At 42.1% G+C, this 21073-nt stretch overlaps 1 protein-coding gene across 1 annotated transcript; it reads right to left on the bottom strand.

Annotated features, from left to right (window-relative positions):
- Positions 1-958: 958 nt before the first annotated feature.
- On the bottom strand, positions 959-21047 carry EMC3 (ER membrane protein complex subunit 3). Its single transcript, XM_003358517.5, has 8 exons — positions 20725-21047; positions 13485-13542; positions 13063-13156; positions 10146-10250; positions 9371-9452; positions 8468-8547; positions 7616-7698; positions 959-1494 (listed from the first exon to the last, which is right to left on the bottom strand). The coding sequence occupies exons 1-8, from the start codon at positions 20877-20879 to the stop codon at positions 1366-1368; spliced, it is 786 nt and encodes a 261-aa protein (XP_003358565.1). The 5' UTR covers positions 20880-21047; the 3' UTR covers positions 959-1365.
- Positions 21048-21073: the final 26 nt, after the last annotated feature.

Below are 21073 nucleotides of genomic sequence, written 5' to 3' on the forward strand. Positions count from 1 at the left end.
TTAAGCAGCTGTTTTAAATATCAGCATTTCTTACCTTGGGCCTGTGGGTCATTATGGATAGGCTTTGGAGGGTCCGTCAATGTTCCTGGGGTTACCCATGAGTGTTATCCTGGGTGGGGAGTCGGAGCTTCTATCAGATTCTCAGAGAGGTCCTGTGACCCAGTGAATAATTAAGAACCACCAAGTTCTTCTGTGTCTCTGAGTTCCTAGGGCAAGGGTCACATCTTTTCTGTCTTAGATTCTCCAGCCCTGGTACATGACAGGCACTCAGAACTGTTGGCAAAAGGCCGCTAGGGACCCACAGAGGCCACATTTTTTTACAGGCGAAGAAAACAGAATGGTTTAATTTGTAGTAACGAGTTGTCTGTTCTGATTACAGTGTTCTAACATTTGAGTCACATTCACCTCTTGGTGCAGAAATGACCCTTTGCCACTTCCCTGGGATAGTTAATCCAGAAAGAATTATTCCTGGGCAACCCTTAACTATGTGTCTGCCAGCAATTATCCCCTCTCCCTTCGTACAACCATATGTAAGCTCTCTCATGTCCTGAGCAACTGGGACACGGGATCTTTCATTTAACAGAGTAGCCACACACAGTACACCACCATTAATTTGTCAATGGATTTGATATATTCTGAAGTCCAGATCAAGACCTTGTGTAACTTAGCCTTTGAAGTCTCTGAGTATCCCAAAGGCACTTGAGAATCTGGCAGTGTCTCAGGGTCATTGGTTTTCACTGGACAGTATTAGGACAGTTGAGGAGCTTTGCAGTTTGTCCTGGCTCTGGGTATTCAATGTGAAAAGACTTTGAAAAAGGTCTTGACACATTTGGTGTTCGACACAGGGAACTTCATTTTGCTTATCCATCAGCCCTAAATTTTCAGTAATGAGAATGTATTATTCATGTAAGGAAAGTTAGAAAGATACTAATAAAAGTTAAAGATAAAATGCTGGGTGTTTGGATCCCAAGAAAACAGCAGTTTACTGTGGTTACAAATCAGAATGTCTGCACATAATAATTAGGTTTGACAATGTTTTATCCAAAGATTCAATTTTTGCTAAGTTTTATATCTTATCGCTAGCTTGAGTTTACCCCTTTCTGACTTTTACTACTAGAGTTACCAAAAAAGATTTTTAAATCTTTAAAAAATAGCTGTTTCTGGGGAAATCACTCAACACACACTCCTCATATTTCCTCTGGTTTCAAACATAACAGGCAACACACCTCAGACAAGAACAATCCTTGCGGCATGCCCGCCAGCTCATGCATCCACCTTTTTATTCTGAGGGGCTCTGGCTCAAACAAAACTTACAAAGTTAAGTGCTACTCTGAGTCCCTGACACAGCTAACCCCTGCTTGGTCTTCAGAAAATAGAGGTCTGTAGTTCCTTTTTGAACATGCCTTCGAAGTGGAGGTCTTTGGCCATGAGCTCCTCTTCGACATCATCTAGTGCCCACTGGTGATCTGTCAGCTCCAAAGCTTCCCACTCTGTCTGCAAAAAAGAACATGGAGGCAAGGAGAGAAAGGCTGTTATGAAAGCAGCACTAATCTGCTTCAGGCCAGGAGCTGGGTTCAGCTCTGGGGTTTTTTTTTTTGGTCTTTTTGTCTTTTTAAGGCCACACCCTCGGCATATGGAGGTTCCCAGGCTAGGGGTCTAATCGGAGCTGTAGCCACCAGCCTAAGCCACAAGACACAGCAACATCAGATCTGAGCTGTGTCTGCGACCTACACCACAGCTCATGGCAATGCCAGATCCTCATGGCATTTATGAATCCAATGGGTTCAGTTCTGTTAAGTGCACTCAATCCTGGAAGGTCAATGCTGCTGTGCTATCCCCTCACCCACCCCTACCCCCAGTTTACAGACAGGAGGCTGAAGCTAAAAAAGAAAGAATTGGTTAAGGTCACTGGAGCTGGCAACTAAATTACATTTCCCAAATACTCTATTAATGATGACTACTTTTGCCTTTAATTAGTAGGTTTTAACTGCTCTATGAAACTTAATGTGGGAGGTTACCATTGTGGCGCAACAGAAACAAATACAACTAGTATCCATGAGAATGGTGGGTTCAATCTCTGGCCTTGCCAGGGGTTGGGAATGTGGCTCAGATCCCAAGTTGCTGTGGCTGTGGTATAGGCCAGCAACTATAGCTCCGATTCAACCCCCAGCCTGGGAACTCCCATAAGCCGCAGGTGTGGCCCTAAAAATCAAAAAACAAACAAACAAAAACAAAAAAGAAACCCTAAACAAACAACAAACAAAGAAAAACAACTTAATGTGCAATACAAATGTTAGCTTATGGGCATTGGTTTTTAAAATTTAATTCAGAGGAGTTCTCATGGTGCAGTGGAAACGAATCTGACTAGAAACCACGAGGATACGGGTTCAACCCCTGGCCTCGCTCAGTGGGTTAAGAATCTGGCATTGCCATGAGCTGTGGTGTAGGTTGCAGACGCAGCTTGGATCTGGTGTGGCTGTGGCTCTAGCGTAGGCCAGCAGCTACAGCTCCGATTAGACCCCTAGCCTGGGAACCTCCATATGTCGTAGGTGAGCCCCTAAAAAGACAGAAAGACAATAAATAAATAAATAAATAAAATTTATGCCATAAAATTCACCCCTTTAATGTGTACAATCTAGTGATTTCTACTATATTTACAAAGATGCACAACCATCACCACTATTCCGGAACACTTTTGTCACTGCAAAAAAAAAAAAAAAACCTCCTTATCAAACAGCAGACTCTTTCCACTATCTGCTCCCTGAACGCCTGGCAACTATTACTTTATTTTCTGTATCTTGGATTCATCTTTTCTCGCTATGATATGTGACCTTTTGTTACTGATTTCTTTCACTTAGCATGTTTCGAAGGTTCCTCCTTGTTGTAGCATGATTCAGGACTTCATTTTTTTTTTTTTTTTTGGATCTTTTTTTGGGTCTTTTTAGAGCCACACCTGAGGCATATGGAAATTCCCAGGCTAGGGGTCCAATGGGAGCTGTAGTTACTGGCCTCCTATACCACAGCCACAGCAACGTGGGATCCAAACTGTGTCTGCAACCTACACCATAGCTCACAGCAACACCAGATCCTTAACCCACTAGGAGAGGCCAGGGATTAAACCTGCATCCTCATGGATACTAGTCAGATTTGTTTCTGCTAAGCCACGATGAGAACGCCCAAGAACGTTATAATTTTAGCTCTTATATTTAGGTCTTTGACCCATTTAAAAACTTCCATTAAATTTTTTTTTATTTTAAAATTTTATATACAACCTAAAATTTGCCACTTAAAATTTTTTTATTATAGTTGATTTATACAGCATTGTGCCAATTTTTGCTGTGTAGAAATGACTCAGTTTTATATATATATATATATGTTTATATATACACACACATATATACATACATATAAATATATATATACACACACACACATTCTTTTTTCTTTTTTAAAAAATCATTAATTTTTTTGGCCATGCCTACGGCATATGGAAGTTCCCAGACCAGAGACTGTATCTGAGTTGCTGCTGCGACCTATAACACAGCTGCAGCAATGCCAGATCCTTAACCCACTGCCACAGTGGGAACTCCATTCTTTTTTATATTATTTTCCATCATGATCAACCACAGAGATTGGATATAGTTCCTTGTGCTATACAGTAGGACCTTACTGTTTACCAATTCTAAATGTAATAGTTTGCGCCTACTAACCCCCACTTGCAGTCCATCCTCTCCCTCCGCCACCCCTTGGTGACCAGAGTCTGTTATCTATATCTTAGTCTGTTTCTGTTTTGTAGATAGGTTCATTTGTGCTGTATTTTAGATTTCACATATAAATGATATCAAGTGGTATTGGTCTTTCTCTTTCTAACTTCACTTAATATGAGAATCTCTAGCTGCATCCATGTTGCTGTGAATGGCCTAATTTCATTTTGTTGTTTTTTTTATGCTGAGCAGTATTCCACTGTATATGTGTAGCACATCTTTTTTTTTTTTTTTTTTTTTTTTTTTGTCTTTTTGCCTTTTCTAGGGCCGCTCCCATGGCATGTGGAGGTTCCCAGGCTAGGGTCTAATCGGAGCTGTAGCCGCCGGCCTATACCAGAGCCACAGCAACGCAGGATCTGAGCTGCATCTTCGACCTATACCACAGCTCACAGCAACACCAGATCCTTAACCCACTGAGCAAGGCCAGGGATTGAACCCACAACCTCATGGTTCCCAGTTAACCACTGCACCACCACGGGAACTCTATGTACCACATCTTCTTAATCCATTCATCTCTTGATGGACATTTGGGTTGTTTCCATGTCTTGGTTATTGTGAAAAGTGCTGCTATGAACATAAAGGTGCATGTTATCTTTTTTTTTTTCTCCTTGGTTGCACCTGAGTCATACAGAAGTTCCTAGGCTAGTGACTGAACCCAAGCTACAGCAATGACAATGCTGGATACTTATTTGCTAGGACACCAGGGAACTCTGCATGTATCTTTTTGAATTATATTTTGTCCAGATATATCTCCAGGAGTGAGATTGCTGGATCATATGGTAATTCTTAAAATTTACTACTTTTAACCACTGTTAAGTATACAATTTAGTGGCATTAATTACACTCACAGTGCTGTACAACCATTACCACTACCTACTTAAAAATTTTGCATCCCCTGAAATAAACTCTACCTAATAAGCAATAAGGCCATTATTTCTCCCAATGAATTGTCTTGGCACCTTTGTCAAAACCCATTTGTTCTAGTCCACTGATTTGTTGTCTATCCATCTGCCAGTTCCACAGAGTCTTGGTTACTGTAGCTCAGAAGTAGGCTTTAAGTTCAGGAACTGTGAGTCTTCCAACTCTGTTCTTTTTTTTTTTTTTTTTTTTTTGGTCTTTTTGCTATTTCTTGGGCCGCTCCTGCGGCATATGGAAGTTCCCAGGCTAGGGGTTGAATCGGAGCTGCAGCCACCAGCCTACGCCAGAGCCACAGCAACTTGGGATCCGAGCCACGTTTGCAACCTACACCAGAGCTCACGGCAATGCCGGATCTTTAACCCACTGAGCAAGGGCAGGGACCGAACCCGCAACCTCATGGTTCCTAGTCGGATTCGTTAACCACTGCGCCACGACGGGAACTCCCCAACTCTGTTCTTATTCAACATTGTTTCACCTATTCTGGGGCCCTTTCATTTCCATATTAGCTTCAGGATAAGCCTGTCAATTTCTGTAAGAAAGGTTGGTGGAATTTTGCTAGGGATTGTGTTGAATCTATAGATAACCAAAGCTGGGACTATTGCCATCCTGGCAAAATTAAGTCAAGATAATATGAATATGGATGTATTTCCATTTATTATAGTTAATTTCTTTCAGCAATATTTTATAATTTTCAGGGTTCCATGTTTTGTTAAATTTATTATTTTATTCTTTTTGATAATATTGTAAATGAAATTATTTTCTTAATTTCAACTTTCAGGTTCTTTATTAGCTGTATGTAGAACTACAATTGATTTTTGTATATTGATCTTGTATTTGAAAACCTTGCTTTTTTTTTTAACCACTTCTAATAGATTTTTGAGGATTCCTTAGGATATTCTACATCCAAGATCATCTTATCTACAAATAGATAGTTTTACTTCTTCCTTTCTAATCTAGATGCCTTTTATTTCTTTTTCTTGCCTAACTGCCCTGGCTAGAACATCTAGGACAATGCTGAATAGAAGTGGTGAGAGTGGATGTCTTTGTTTTGTTCTTAACCTTCAGGGAAAAGCTTTTAGCATGAGTATGACTTTAGCTGTGGGTGTTTCATAGATGTCTTTCATCAAGATGAGCAAAGATTTCATCAGAATTCCCCTCTATTTCAACTTTTTATCATGAAAAATTAGTGATACTCTGCTGTACAAAAATTATACTGGGGACTTCCCATTGTTGCGCGGCAAAAACAAATCTAGTATCAATGAGGATATGGGTTCAATCCTGGCCTTGGTCAGTGGGTCGGGGATCCAGTGTTGCTGTGAGCTGTGGTGGAGGTTGCAGACACAGCTCAGATCCTGAGTTGCTGTGGTGTAGGCTGGCAGCTGTAGCTCCAATTTGACCCCTAGCCTAGGAACTTCCATATGCCATAAGCGTGGCCCTAAAAATAAAAAAAAAAAGTATATATATATATTTTGTCTTTTTGCCTTTTCTAGGGCCGCTTCCGCGACATATGGAGATTCCCAGGCTAGGGGTCCAATCGGAGCTGTAGCCACTGGCCTACACCATAGCCACAGCAACGCGGGATCTGAGCCGAGTCTGCAACCTACATCACAGCTCACGGCAACGCCAGATCCTTAACCCACTGAGCAAGGCTGGGGATCAAACCCGCGACCTCATGGTTCTTAGTCGGATTCGTTAACCACTGTGCCATGACAGGAACTCCTATATATTTTGGATTTTACAAATTACAGAATCACTTCATGAAAGGCTCTAAGTAACTTCGATTTTTTTGGAGTTCCTGTTGTGGCACAGGGGAAATGAATCCAACTAGGAACCATGAGGTTGTGGGTTTGATCCCTGGCCTTGCTCAGTGGGTTAAGGATCTGGCATTGTTGTGAGGTGTGGTGTAGGTTGCAGACACGGATCAGATCTGGTGTTGCTGTGGCTGTGGCATAGGCCAGAAGCAACAGCTCTGATTAGACCCCTAGCCTGGGAACCTGCATATGCCCTGGGTGCAGCCCTAAAAAGACCAAAAAAAAAAAGAGTTCCCGTCGTGGTGCAGTGGAAACAAATCTGACTAGGGACCATGAGGTTGTGAGTTCGATCCCTGCCCTTGTTCAGTGGGTTAAGGATCCTGCGTTGCTGTGAGCTGTGGTGTAGGTTGCAGATGTGGCTCGGATCTGGCGTTGTGGCTGTGGCTGGTTGCTACAGCTCCGATTAGACCCCTAGCCTGGGAAGCTCCATATGCCAGGAGTGCGGCCCTAAAAAGACAAAAAAAAAAAAAAAAAAAAAAAACAAAAAAAAAAAAACAAAACAAAACAACTTAGATTTATTAAAAATGAAATTTATATATCAGGGTCCAAAAAAGTTCAAAATAGAAGTTCCTGTAGTGGAAACAAATCTGATGAGGAACCATGAGGTTGTGGGTTCAATCCCTGGCCTTGCTCAGTGGGTTAAGGATCTGGCGTTGTCGTGAGCTGTGGTGTAGGTTGCAGACATAGCTCAGATCTGGCATTGCTGTGGTGTAGGCCAGTGGCTACAGCTCTGATTAGACCCCTAGCCCGGGAACCTCCATATGCTACGGGTACGGCCCTAAAAAGACCAAAAAAAAAAAAAAAAAAAAAAAAAACCCAACAAAAAATTTCAAAATATTCCAAATATTTGGCTTCTGATTGGGCTGTTTTTACAACTTCATTTACAGTGTGGATTAAATTGGGATGAGCATTTAAAAACCAGTAATGGTACCAAGAAGCTCTAATTTACTTAACATGTGATTCTGTCTCAGGAAAAAGAGACGTGTAAACTAAAATACACCTTTGCTGAATTTAAAGGATGGAACCATATATGCTACACTCACTTCAGGGAATTCATCTTTACACTAACTCTGGTAACACCTTCCAGAGCTTCAGTGAAGCTGGAAGGAGCAGTGAGGGTACCTTAAAGGCTTTGTTGGTATCTGCGGGCATGGCCACAGCTGCTCCAGTCATCTGCTCCTGCATCATCCGTGATTGGTCAGCAGCTGCAGCAAAAGACACACCAGCATGAGTGCCAGGGCTCAGCAAGCAACCAGTACTCCTGGGGAAGAATGCTCCTTACAGAGCACTTACACATGCTTGCTGGTGGCTTAGAGAGCCACAGGCCAGTTCACTGACTGGCCCTGTCTTGCACAGTGTGACCCCAGGAAAGTCACTTTACCTCTTCTGAAAAATGGACATGATAATAGCAAGAGAAGAAAGACACCTAAAGGAAGTGCTAAACTTTATGTCAAATTTAAATAACAGTAACAATAGCCAACAGTTATTGAGCACCTCCTCCAGGCCAGGTACTTCACTAAGTGCTTTACACATCTACCTCATCTACTCCTAACAGCACACCGGAAGTTAATCATTAAGGTCCCTGCTTTATAGACAGGCAAACAGAGGACCTGTCCAAGGCCCCAGCTCTTAGTAAGAGAGCCAGGATTGGACTGGCAAGAACTCTAGTCAGTGAACTAACTGATCAAAGCTGGCCACCTTCCAGCTTCAGATTTATAGGCTTGCATTGCTGGTGCTGGATCCCTCACAGGAGGGTAGCAGGCTCTGACCAACTAGATACTGTCCCTTTGATTACCGGGGAGAACTCAGATCTACAGCCTGACCCTGGGATTGAGACTCTTTCAGAGTCTGAGGTATTGCCTCAGAAACTTATGAATCAGTGTAAGGAATGAAACTGTGCTTTAACAGAGCAGCCTACCTGATCATTGCAGCCCTGGTAAGAATGTTTCATTTAACCAAGTATTTGCTTCTTACCATTATCTTGGCCCAAAATCAGGGAGTAAATGCTCCGAAGCCCAAAGACATTGAGGAAATACCAGGATGCAGAACTCACCCTAGCAAAGCAAACGTGAAACAATGTAGGTAGTGATTTCAGAATTAACCTAGTTCACACTTTCTACCACCCAGGGTTGTTCAGAGAATGTAAAGGAATCACTGGGGTAGGCTACTGTCACCAAAGCATAACCGAAGAAGAAATACAAATTGTGAAGGCAGTGTTACAAACAGTTACAGCTCTCTGCAGGCAAAGAGCTGCGCACTGGATTTGAACAGACTTTGGGGTCAAATCTCAGTTCCTTTACACACTTCACAGAGTTGCTAGAGGTTAACATAAGGCAAGATATGGAGGCAAACTGCTCCTCCAGCTGTGTGATGAATTCTTCTGCATAGGAATGGAAAGGGAAATCCCAACTGGTTTGGTTTGTTTCATCAGGGAATGCAAGCTTTGTTTAATTTTCCTTTCTACCTAATGGATTTTCAAACCATTTATTATGTTTAATCATAAAAACAATATACTTATTATGTATAATAAATGCAAACAATACAGAAGTACATAAAATAAAAACTGAAAGAAGCCTCCTGGCCTGTTCTGTAGAGGAAACCACAAGTGTTGGTGGGCTGCATCCTTTATGTGCAGCACTGAAGACTGGAGCTATTAGGAAAGCCACCCTAAGTTGTCAACTGTATCACCCAAGCTCTCCTTAGCTTAGGTTTCCCACCTTGCCCCCATCAAGTCAATATACTTGCATATAATAAAAGCTAAACAGAGCATAAGAAATGATACAGAGATAGAAAGAATCCACACTTGGGTCACACCTATTTTACATAATGTTGCAGATTTGGGTTTGTATTCTTATTATATAAAAAGAAAGTCCTTACCAGGATGCATCTAATGTGAGTAGCTCAATTCCTTGCTGTAGCATAGGCTTAAAACGGAGGGTCAGTGGAAATGGGACCTTGGCTGCAGAGAAGAAACAAAAAGTTCAAAATCAATCCTAGCATCCCCTTTAAAATAGTTTAAGTGTGAATGCACATATTATTTCCCTGAGGAGGTGGGAACTCAGTACTATATAGTGTTTGGGAAATGATTTCCACAAGGAAATTTGTGTCAACTTCTGAAGATTTAACAGCCTTGAACAACACCAGCTTCTCTAATGCTTAAGAAGCAGGGACTGAAACTGAGCTGTGACCAAAATCTGAAAAAGGAACTCGCACTAATCTTGTTAAACCCAAAGTGGAAATATATGCAAAGAACATTACTCAGAAAACAAATTCATTTAAATCAAAGTAGCTTATAACCAAACAAACAAATGACCGGCACCAACACCTAGAAAATCAAAGTTAAAATAGAAACAGCTTGCTTCTTGCTCAGCAGATTATTTTCAGAAACAAACTACCAAGGCACTTGTTTTGATCCCTATGAGTAGAAAAACCCCTACACCATGATTTATGAAAGCTTTGGGATAAGAGTCATAAAATCATAGCATATTACATTTTTTTTTGTTCAAAGACTGTTGTCAGTTTCCAGCGAAGAAACTGAGACCAAAGGACCCATGATAACAGTATTGCAGCAGCACCTGGATTTCTCTTCATAGGCTCATGGGAAAGGATCATGGATGAAGTACACCTGAAGTCCTCCGGGCCCGTAACTTACTTGTGACAAAGCCTGAAAACGTCATGTTGATCCATCCGCCAATAAGAATCATAGGGAGGACATTTGTTACATTGCCTTTCATCATGTCTGTGAGCATAGTGGGATCTAAGACAAACACACAAGAGACCACACTACATGTTAGCACTGTTGGCAGGGACTTCTTGTTTTCTATCCATTTTAAATTTACCTGATAATTAAAGTAATACAAATTCATTGTAAATAAATTCAAGCGACATAGAAACACAGGACATAGAGAGTTCCTCTGAGCCTACGCTATAAAGTTTTAACTGTTGTATATCCTTCCATCTTTATGGATCTTTATGTATATACATATATACACACAATAGTTTCTCTATATGTATATAGATACACATAAAGGGATACTATGCTTACTATTTCGCTTCTTAATTTTAAAAACTTAACATACTTTGAATGGTGTTTCCACAATGATATGATATCTCTCTCTCTCTCTCCCTTTTTGTTTTTTTTAGGGCCACACCCTAAAGACAACTACCGTGTACATAAATCAGCATGTTTATGTAAGTATTTCTGTAAGAGAAACTCTTAAAAGAGCTTCTGGGCCAAGGGATTTGACCATTTAAAACACTCTGAACAACAGTGAGAGGGCCCCAGGAGTTCCCATTGTGGCTCAGCAGTTAGCGAACCCAACTAGCATCCATGAGGATGCGGGTTCCATCCCTGCCCTTGCTCAGTGGGTTAAGGATCCGGCATTGCCATGAGCTGTGGTATAGGTCGCAGACATGGCTTGGATCCAGCATTGCTGTGGCTGTGGCATAGGCTGGCGGCTACAGTTCCGATTCGACCCCTAGCCTGGGACCTCCATATGCGCCTTGGGTGCAGCCCTAAAAGACAAAAAAATAAAAATAAAAAAGACAAAACACTGAGAGGGCCTAACTTCCCATGACCTTAAAAGGAGCAGCTTTATCTCTGACTTGACTCCTATCCTGGGAAGCTCCATATGCTAAGAGTACAACCCTAAAAAGCTAAATAAATAGATAACTACATAAATAAAAAATAAAAGGAGCAAAAAAAAAAAAAGGAGCAGCTTTGGTCAATCTTTTTTTTTTTTTTGTCTTTTTGCTATTTCTTTGGGCTGCTCCCGCGGCATATGGAGGTTCCCAGGCTAGGGGTTGAATCGGAGCTGTAGCCACTGGCCTACGCCTGAGCCACAGCAACGCAGGATCCGAGCCGCGTCTGCAACCTACACCACAGCTCACGGCAACGCCGGATCGTTAACCCACTGAGCAGGGGCAGGGACCGAACCCGCAACTTCACGGTTCCTAGTCGGATTCGTTAACCACTGCGCCACGACGGGAACTCCTGGTCAATCTTTTTAATCTTCCCCAAATGAACGGGCTAAAAAGGGCATCTTGTTTTAATTTGCATTGGTGTCAAGTGTCTTTTCATATACTTACTGGTCTCTTGTTTCTTGTATGTTTATTTATTTATTTTTTTGCCTGAGGCATATGGAAGTTCCCGAGCCAGGGATCAAACCCAGGCTGTAGTTGTGACCTGAGCCACAACTGCAACAATGCCAGAGACTTAACCTGCTGCACCACAAGGGAACTTCCTCTTGTAGGTTTTCTAAAAGACTTATTAAGATCAATTCCAGTACCTTCTGTCTGGATTTAAAATAGCTGGTTATCCTGGAGTTCCTGTCGTGACGCAGTGGTTAACAATCCTACTAGGAACCATGAGGTTGCAGGTTCGGTCCCTAGCCTTGCTCAGTGGGGTAAGGATCTGGCGTTGCCATGAGCTGTGGTGTAGGTCGCAGATGTGGCTCGGATTCCGCGTTGCTATGGCTCTGGTGTAGGCCGGTGGCTATAGCTCCGATTCGACCCCTAGCCTGGGAACCTCCATATGCTGTGGGAGCGGCCCTAGAAAAGGCAAAAAGACAAAAAAAAAAAAAGAAAAAAAAAGCTGATTATCTCACCTAAAGAAATAGGTACTGGCGGTCCCATCATGGCTCAGTGGTAACAAACCTGACAGTATCCATGAAGATGCAGGTTTGATCTCTGGCCTTGCTCAGTGGGTTAAAGATATGGCGATGCCTTGAGCTGTGGTATAGGTCACAGATGCGGCTTGGATCCTGCATTGCTGTGGCTGTGGTGTAGGCCGGCAGCTGCAGCTCTGATTCGACTCCTAGCCTGGGAACCTCCATATGCCATGGGTATAGTCCTCAAAAAGCAAAAAAACAAACAAAAAAGAAATAGGTACTAAAATTAGAGGGCAGTCAACAATAGATAACAAATTACTTCATTTTACTTTAAAGATGCTGTATTTTTCATCCAACAGGATCAATGGAAGTAAGAAATCTGTAGGAGAAATTGTAGGGTGGGCCAAGCAATCATGTCTGACAAAAGAAATGGTCTGGGGAAATATTCAAGCAGAATCTGGGGCCATCTGGCAGCAGCAGGATCCAGGCACAGATGGGGAATGCTTTTACACTGTGCTCTTCAGATTTCTGGGTCTTGAGGAAGAGCATGGGGGGAGACCAGGACAGTGGCTCTAGCCCTCACCCCCTCAACCGAGGGCTTTTTTTTTAATCCACTTTATATACTGGGGTTCCCTGAAGATTTGAAAAAGAGAACTTCATCTCTGTAGATGTCTGAATCTGATGATCTCGAAGGTCTCTTAGATTACTGTCTTTTACAATTTAAATTTCAAATAAAAGAACATCCTCTCTGCTAACCCCCACCCCCTCCAACTCACATTGAAAATCCTCCTTAAAGATGAGAGAAGCAAGGAGTTCCCTAGTAGTGCAAACTGGTTAAGGATCCAGAGTTGTCACTGCCATGTTACAGTGGCCCAGGTTCGATACCTGGCCCAGAAACTTCCACATGCCATGGGCATAGCCAAAAAAAAAAAAAAAGATGACAAAAGGGAATAAACATACCAGTCATAGGAGAAGGTGGCACAACCTTCCTTTTAGTTTTTTTGAAAAATCCATCTTCTGGGTTGTTGAAGTAGTATTTTCGTGTCAAGAATGACTAGTAGGAAAAAGAACTTTTTAAGTCTTAAAACTGTGACATAGCACATTGTCAAATTATCCCCCCGAGGTTTAGTCAAAGGCCTTGGAATATGCTGTTACACTCGAGCTGGCAGCCTACTTGGCAGATGACCTGACATTCTAGCTGAGTCACATTTAAAAACAATTTCCCAAGAAGGGCAGGGTCACAATGACAGCAAACACCACTAGGCTTAATTACTGACTTACCCGCCTCCAACTTTCCCTGAAGAGGCCCCTTATAAAACATTCAGATATCTATTGCTCTCAACCATGAATCATGGAGCTTTTAATAAAAGATAAATGAGTACCTGTTTGGGAATGTATTTTCCATTTTCCCTGAGGACTCTGCTTCGAATTAGGACTTGACTGAAAAATACAACCAAGACAATGAGATTTTTAAAAGCGGAACACTAGAAGAAAATGAGAGAATAAAGTAGGAGACCTATTTAAACACAAGAGAGGGCTTATTTGGCAATAGCCCTGTGTGGAAACTTTTCAAAATACAAGTGTCCTTAAAATCAAAAGAACATACTTAACCCAACAATCAGTTTTCCAAAAGAGCATTCATTTTTCAGAAGTGACTTTCTGAACAAAGATTCCTGAGGAAGGCACATTTGGGACATTACGCTCAACTTTTTTCTTATTTTACACTGCACTAAGAAGGAGCTTTCTCTGAGTGAAACGAGCAGCAGTTGGATACTACTCAGAAGACCAGCAGGCATGGGAAGAGGAAGGAAGGGTGAAGATAAAAGAAGGAAGTTTTGAAACCTCACAGAGAAAGGAGTACAAGACTTGACAGGGTTGTACTTGACGGGCGACGAACAGGTATTCCACCCAGGTCTCAGACTGTTAGTAAGCTCTCAAGGAATATTTATTGAATTAATAAGTGAAATTATCTGGTGATATTTGATCATTACAGACAAGAGTGTAAGACCACAAGTAGGTGGTGCCAAGATACAAATACCAAATAGAAGAGACAAAAACAAGTAATTTCTCCTAGGTTTTCAAAAGTTGCCTTGAGGGGGGAAAAAAGGCCCCCCCACTTAAGTTGATGGAAATCCTCCTGAAAAGTGGAAAAAAAATTGTAGACAGAGGAACACCAGAAAACTGCTTGTTTTCTTTCTCCTCAGTGTAAACCACCTGCTCTAAGCAGTCATCCGGTACCCTTAGGGTCACCTGTGGTCACCATACGCCTATTCCGGCTTCTCCTTGTGCTGGGAATGCTCTAGTGCCCCCTCCCTCATCATGTCCTAACTTCCTTTTCAAGCCCCACCTTCTCCATGGAACTCTCTTTTTTAAAATTGTAGATGACTTACGCCATTGTATTAGCTTAAGGTGTACCACAGAATGATTCAGTTTTGTTTTTTGGATTTTTTTGGCAGATAATACTCCTTTATCAGTTATTACAAGGTGGCAAAATTCCCTGTGCTATACAGTAAGTCCTTGTTGCTTAACTTTTTTATGTATAGTAGTTTTTATCTATTAATCCCGTACTCCTAATTTGCCCCTCCCCCTACTCCTCTTCGGTAACCCTAAGTTTGTTTTCTATGTCTATGAGTTGTTTCTGTTTTGTAGACAGATTCATTTGTACTACTTCTTAGATTCCACATAGAAGTGATATTATATAGTATTTCTTTCTCTGTCTGACTTATTTTATAAAACATAATATTCTCTAGGTGTACCCATGTTGCTGCAAATGGCAGAATTTCATTCTTTTTTGAGCAACATGGCATTTTTTCCCTCCATGGAACTCTTCTTGCCTGGTGCCCTTAGAGAATTCTGTCCATCTTCATTCTCTTGACCTCATGATACCACACAGTTGACTGCTCTATACACAGGTCTACAGAGGTGATAGGAGATATGCTCTATTCCCTGGGACTGGTCTAAAGCATCTTCTCATGATGTGGCCTATACACCAATGTTGGTCTGTGACAAGATATGTACAGACACTGAGAATGAGGGTTTAGAAACTTTAATAGTAATTTGATATTGTCACAACATCCAAATATGTGATCAAAAATGTTAACATAAGCACTAGTCTGTACTAGATTAGAAATTTAAAAAAAACCCCCAAAAACAGAAAACTGGTCCTCCTCCAGACTGTTTAAGCAGCACTGGATCTAGAATAATTAATTGAAGGTCTGGAGTTGGACAGATTGGTTCAGATTCTGGCTCTGCCACTTGTCAGTTATGCGATCTTGCGCGAGTCATTTAAATTCCCTATGCTTCCGTTCATGCTGTGTATGATAACACATTTATTCTCATTAAATAAATACTTTATGAGCTTCTGAGAGCCACGTTAGGTGACACAAACAGTGGTGATCAAAAAGCAAGTATCGGAGTTCCCGTCATGGCGCAGTGGTTGACGAATCCGACTAGGAACCATGAGGTTGCGGGTTCGGTCCCTGCCCTTGCTCAGTGGGTTAAGGATCCGGCGTTGCCGTGAGCTGTGGTGTAGGTTGCAGATGCGGCTCGGATCTGGCGTTGCTGTGGCTCTGGCGTAGGCCCCGGGCTACAGCTCCAATAGACCCCTAGCCTGGGAACCTCCATATGCCGCGGGAGCGGCCCAAAAAGAAATAGCAAAAACAAACAAACAAACAAACAAACAAAAAAGCAAGTATCTCATGAAAGGATAAATTCTAGTAGGGGGAAAGATAATAACGACAAGAATAAGAGTGAAATTCATCTGTTATGTCCTGGGAAGGAGATGGATGATATGAGTATGTAACAGCGGGATGTGACTGAGTCTAGGAAATAGAAGTCTTGGGGAAAGCTTTGCTCCGGAGGTATGATTAAATTGAAATCTTAAAGATAAGGAGAGATTACCTTAGCAAGGTGCTGGCGGGAACAGCATGTGTGCAAAAGCCCTGAGGCAGAAGTAAACCCTATGTCTGAGCCCAGAGAAAAGGCCATATGGCTGGAAGAAAGAGAACTACAGAAATGTGAAAACAAGGCTTGAGAGGATGGCAAAAGCCAGACTGTGCAAGTCCCTGTGAGTCCCCCCCCCCCTTTTTTTTTTGTCTTTTTGCCTTATCTAGGGCTGCTCCCGAGGTATATGGAGATTCCCAAGCTAGGGGTCAAATCGGAGCTGTAGACACCAGCCTACGCCAGAGCCACAGCAACGTGGGATCCAAGCTGTGTCTGCAACCTACACCACAGCCACAGCAACACAGGATCCTTAACCCACTGAGCAAGGCCAGAGATCGAACCTGCAACCTCATGGTTACCAGATGGATTCGTTTCCATTGCACCACAATGGGAACTCCCACATTTAGCATCCTAACCACATTTAAACACACAGTTCAGTAGTGTTAAGTATATTCACACTGTTTTGAAACAGATTTCCAGAACTCTTTCATCCTGCAAACCTGAAACTCTGTTCCTAGTGCACAATAACTCCCCCTTCCACCTCTCCTAGCCCCTGGTAACCACCATTCTACTTTGTGTTTCTATGAATTTGGCTAGTTTAGATACTTCATATAAGTGGAATCTTACAGTTATTACCTTTTTGTGTCTGGTTTATTTTACTTAGCATAATATCCTTAAGGCTCATCTGTGTTGTACCATGTGACATGATTTCCTCCCTTTTTAAGAGTTCCACTGTATTTTATTTTATTTATTTATTTTTGGCCGTGCCTGAGGCATGCAGCTCTGGAGCCAGGGATCAAACCCATACTACAGCTCTAACAAAAGCCACAGCAGTGACAACACCAGATATTCAACTGCTAGGCTACCAAGGAACTCAAGAAACTTGTAGTCTTTATCTTAAGAGTGAAAGGGGAAGGAAAGGAAACCCGTGTTCATGGGAGTAAAGTGGTACAACCTTTATGCAAAACAGTATGGAGGTTCTTCTAAATTAAAAATAGCATAGAATCATATAAAAATATGATTTAGCAATTCCACTCTGGATATATATCTACAGTAAATGAAATCAGTATTTTGAAGACAAGTGCAATTCCACCATGAAAGGATTAAAAATTACGTGATGTATGTGTACACACACACACACCAGAATATTATTTATCCTTGAAAAAGAAGGAAATCCTGCTATTTGCAACAACACGGATGAACCTTGAAAACATTATACTAAATGAAATGAGCCAGACACAAAATGACATACTGTATGATTTCATTTACATGAAGTACCTAAAGCAGGCAAATCCTGGAGATAGTAGAATGGTGGGCCCCAGGGGCTGGGGGGAGAAGGATATGAGAAATTATTATTTAATAGGTTCAGAGTTTCTGCTAGGGATGAGGAAGATATTATGGAAGTGGATGGTGGTGACAGCTGCACAGCAATGTGAATGTACTTAATGCCACTGAATTGTATGCTTAAAAATAGTCAAAATGGATTTTTTTAAAAAATTACGGCCACGCCTGTGGCATATGGAAATTCCTGGGCCAGGAATTGAACCCATGTCATGGCAATGACCAAGCCACTGCAGTGACAACACCAGATCCTTAACTGCTTCGCCTTGAGGGAATTCCTGTGGAAATTTTGTGATTGTTAAAATGGTGGCGTGGTTAAAACTGACATTTGTTAAGGGAAAGGATGCTAAGTATCCCTCGATGCTGGAGACAGTTGTGTAACATGAATAACTGTCCCATATCTTTTGAATATCCCTGTGAATTGCTTCTTCTTTTTTTGCAGGGGGCGGGGGGGGGGGGGTTGCTGTGCTTGCAGAAGCTCCTGGGGCCAAGGGCTGAAACCATGCCACAGCAGTGGCAATGTTAGATCCTTAACCTACTAGGCCTCCAGGGAATTCTTGAATTGTTTTTAATTATCCAAGCCTCAAACCTAATATCCATTTTTTGTGTGTGTGGGGGTGACTTTTATATATACTTAACTTTCAGGGATGTAACCACCAAGTAAATATAAGGAAAACTGCACTTTGGTTTGTTTAGAACTTTATCAAGCATAGTTTACCATTTAGGGAAATCACATCCAAGCCATAACTTCTGTGATATCTAAGAAGCGAACACTTCTATAATGGAACATGTTTTGATTATGGTGATTTTATTTTTTTGGGGCTGCACTTGCGGCATATGGGAGTTCCCAGGCTAGGGGTCAAGTCGGAGCTGCAGCTGCCCAGCCTAAGCCACAGCCACAGCAACTTGGGATCTGAGCTGCACCTGTTACCTAGGCTGTAGCTTGTGGCAATGCTGGATCCTGAACCCACTGAGCAAGGCCAGGGATCAAACTTGCATCCTCTGCCACTATGTCAGGTTCTTAACCTGCTGAGCCACAATAGGAACTCCCCAATTATGGCGATTTTTTTTTTTTTTTTTTTTGGTCACCCCATGGCATGTGAGTTCCCAGGCCAGGGATCAGATCTGAGCCACAGCCTCGAACCAAACCACAGCTGCGGCAACACTGGATCCTTAACCCACTGTGCTGGCCTGGAGAACAAACCCACATCCCAGTGCTTCCAAAATCCTGTTGCTCCACCCCAATTATGGTGATTTTATGATGCATCTGACTTCTGCATCATATCTTCTAGGGCTGTTGTGCTTAAGCACTTATATATTTTCCTTTTCTCTTGATTGTTACAACTAGGGCACATTGCCTTTAAAAACAAACAAACATGGAGTTCCCATCGTGGTGCAGCGAAATGAATTCGACTAGGAACCATGAGGTTGTGGGTTGGATCCCTGGCATCGCTCAGTGGGTTAAGGATCCAGTGTTGCCATGAGCTGTGGTGTAGGTCGCAGACACAGCTTGGATCTGGCATTGCTGTGGCTGTGGTGTAGGCCGGCAGCTCTAACTCCAATTAGACCTCTAGCCTGGGAACTTGCATATGCTGTGGGTGTGGCCTCAAAAAGCAAAAAACAAAAAACTCCCACCTTGTGTGTAGATTGTACCAACTGTGAATTTCATTTTGAGTTAGAAAAAGGAGCTTTGAGTCTGATATCATTCAGAAACATCACTCTGAAATCACATGGTGAACCCAGAGCAGAAAATTATGGCAGAAAAATCTGTGACAGCAGTTATTGTGGGCAAGAGAATTTAATTTGGAAGTGAGTCTCATATGGATTTAATTACAGGCACAGTATTTTACTATTTTGGTTACTTTGGGGAGGCCACTTAACCTCTCTGGGCTTCCTTTTCTTCAGGGGATTCAGGATTATCTTAGTGTTACTGTGGGGATAAAAGGAAAACAGTTATTGGTGTCAGTAATTAAACAATGCTGAATGTCTGAACTCCAGTCATTTTATATCTTTCTATAGCCTTCCTTTCTGTGGTGAACTGACTTCTTAAGATTATCTCCAGGAGGTTAGTTCTGATCAGTTCTGAAACTGATGCCACAGAAAAATAACTGAAGTAGCTGCTGTGGTACAGGGGAAAGAGCTCCAGACATGGGAACCAAAAAACTTGGCTTCAAGTCCTGAATGTCACCATGTGTGACTTTGGATCCTCTTAAGCCTCAGTTTCTATTAAAACTGAATAGCATCTACCTCACAGAACTGCTCTGAATTTTAAATGTTAATGAATATAAGTGCTTAGCATAATGCCTAGCAGAAAATAAGTGTTTAATAAGTACTGGTTTATGATTATTCTCAACTGAATTGGGAGGCACAACTGAAAATGATAAAGCAGTGCTTTCCAAACTTCAGTTATTCCCATTCCATGATTATGGTTTTTGTCTTATTTACCAAGCAGTTGTACTACTAAAAACTTAATATTTTTTTATATATCAACTTTTCCTACTTATATAAGTTTTAGAAGTCTTTCAATTACCAGCAACATGGCTTAACACCAGTATTGTTTGCCACACATAGAAAATAAATGTTAACATAACTGCAATAAAAACAAAAGAACATTATTAACTTTCAGCTAGATATTGTTACCTGGGCAAAGTTCTGAACCTAAGGCTTGCTCTTTGTTAAAATGTGATTAATATGTGATAGGAAAGTGTTAAAGACATGGTAGCATTCGCCTGAGTTGGTCTCAAAATAATCAGAACGATTAACTGAAAAATTTTTTAATTTGATATGGAGTGGACACATGTCTGGATATCACCTAAATTCTCTCAAATTACTTCTTGACACAGGTAGATACAGTCATGAAGCACATGAGGAAGATGTTGTCTCCACTCCAGGAAGGGAAATGATTAATTACATCTCCTCACATCTCTATGACAGTTTTACATTTGCAAAGCACTTGGAAAGCTGACCACCACAGTAGTTTGGTAAAAGAAGTATAATCACACCTATCTTTTTGATTAAGAGTTCATAGATAAGACCACCGAGGGTTGGCCACTAGCCTAATAATATTAAGAGCAACATTTTATTGAACAACTACCATGCCCCAAGTCTATGATAAAGTCTCCATAGACATCATCTAAAATTTAATCCCCACGCCTGCTCTATGGGGCATGTCCTGTTATCATCCTCTTTTTGCAGATGAGGAAAGTGAAACACACAGCCAAAGAACACTGAGGTAGTGGGGGGGGGCGATGAGAAACCCCGGCAAACTAACATAACCCCTACATTTTCTTGCCCAAGGTCATAGGAGAGTAGGATCGCCGGAGAAGGGAGGGCGCTAACCTGTCAGAGACTTGTTCCTGGGTGAGCTTCTTGTCGCTCTGCAGCAGGATGGACACGTAGTGACGGATCATGCCCACGAAGAAGGTGATAATAACGATTGGCAGGACCACCCAGAGGCGGATGTTGGAGTCGAGCAGTAGCTCAGGCCCCGCCATCTTCACAGAGCGCCGGCGGCCTGCGGGTGTAGCCGGGTTTCTTTTTCCCGGGGCGCGGGGTTTCTCGTCGAGTTAGTCTCCGGGCCTTCTCACTCCCCTTAACCAGCTTGGAGGGGGACCCACCACGGTAGCCTCGGCCCTCACTCCCTTCCCCCAGGCCGGGCCACTGGCCCGCCCACTTCCGGCGCGGAAGT

The sequence above is a fragment of the Sus scrofa genome, chromosome 13 (genome assembly GCF_054392235.1).
Source record: "Sus scrofa isolate SSC_HxYL_T2T_F1_AM1 chromosome 13, Sscrofa_HxYL_maternal_Yorkshire_Landrace_v2.0, whole genome shotgun sequence".
Taxonomy (NCBI): domain Eukaryota; kingdom Metazoa; phylum Chordata; class Mammalia; order Artiodactyla; family Suidae; genus Sus; species Sus scrofa.

Excerpts from the sequence above, each read along its gene's own strand:
- EMC3 (XM_003358517.5), bottom strand. The coding sequence starts at position 20,879 with ATGGCGGGGCCTGAGCTACTGCTCGACTCCAACATCCGCCTCTGGGTG. Across the intron at positions 13,157-13,484 it reads GAAAATACATTCCCAAACAG|TCATTCTTGACACGAAAATA; the intron begins GTACTCATTTAT and ends TTTTCCTACTAG. Across the intron at positions 8,548-9,370 it reads CTCACATTAGATGCATCCTG|GGTGAGTTCTGCATCCTGGT; the intron begins GTAAGGACTTTC and ends TTGCTTTGCTAG.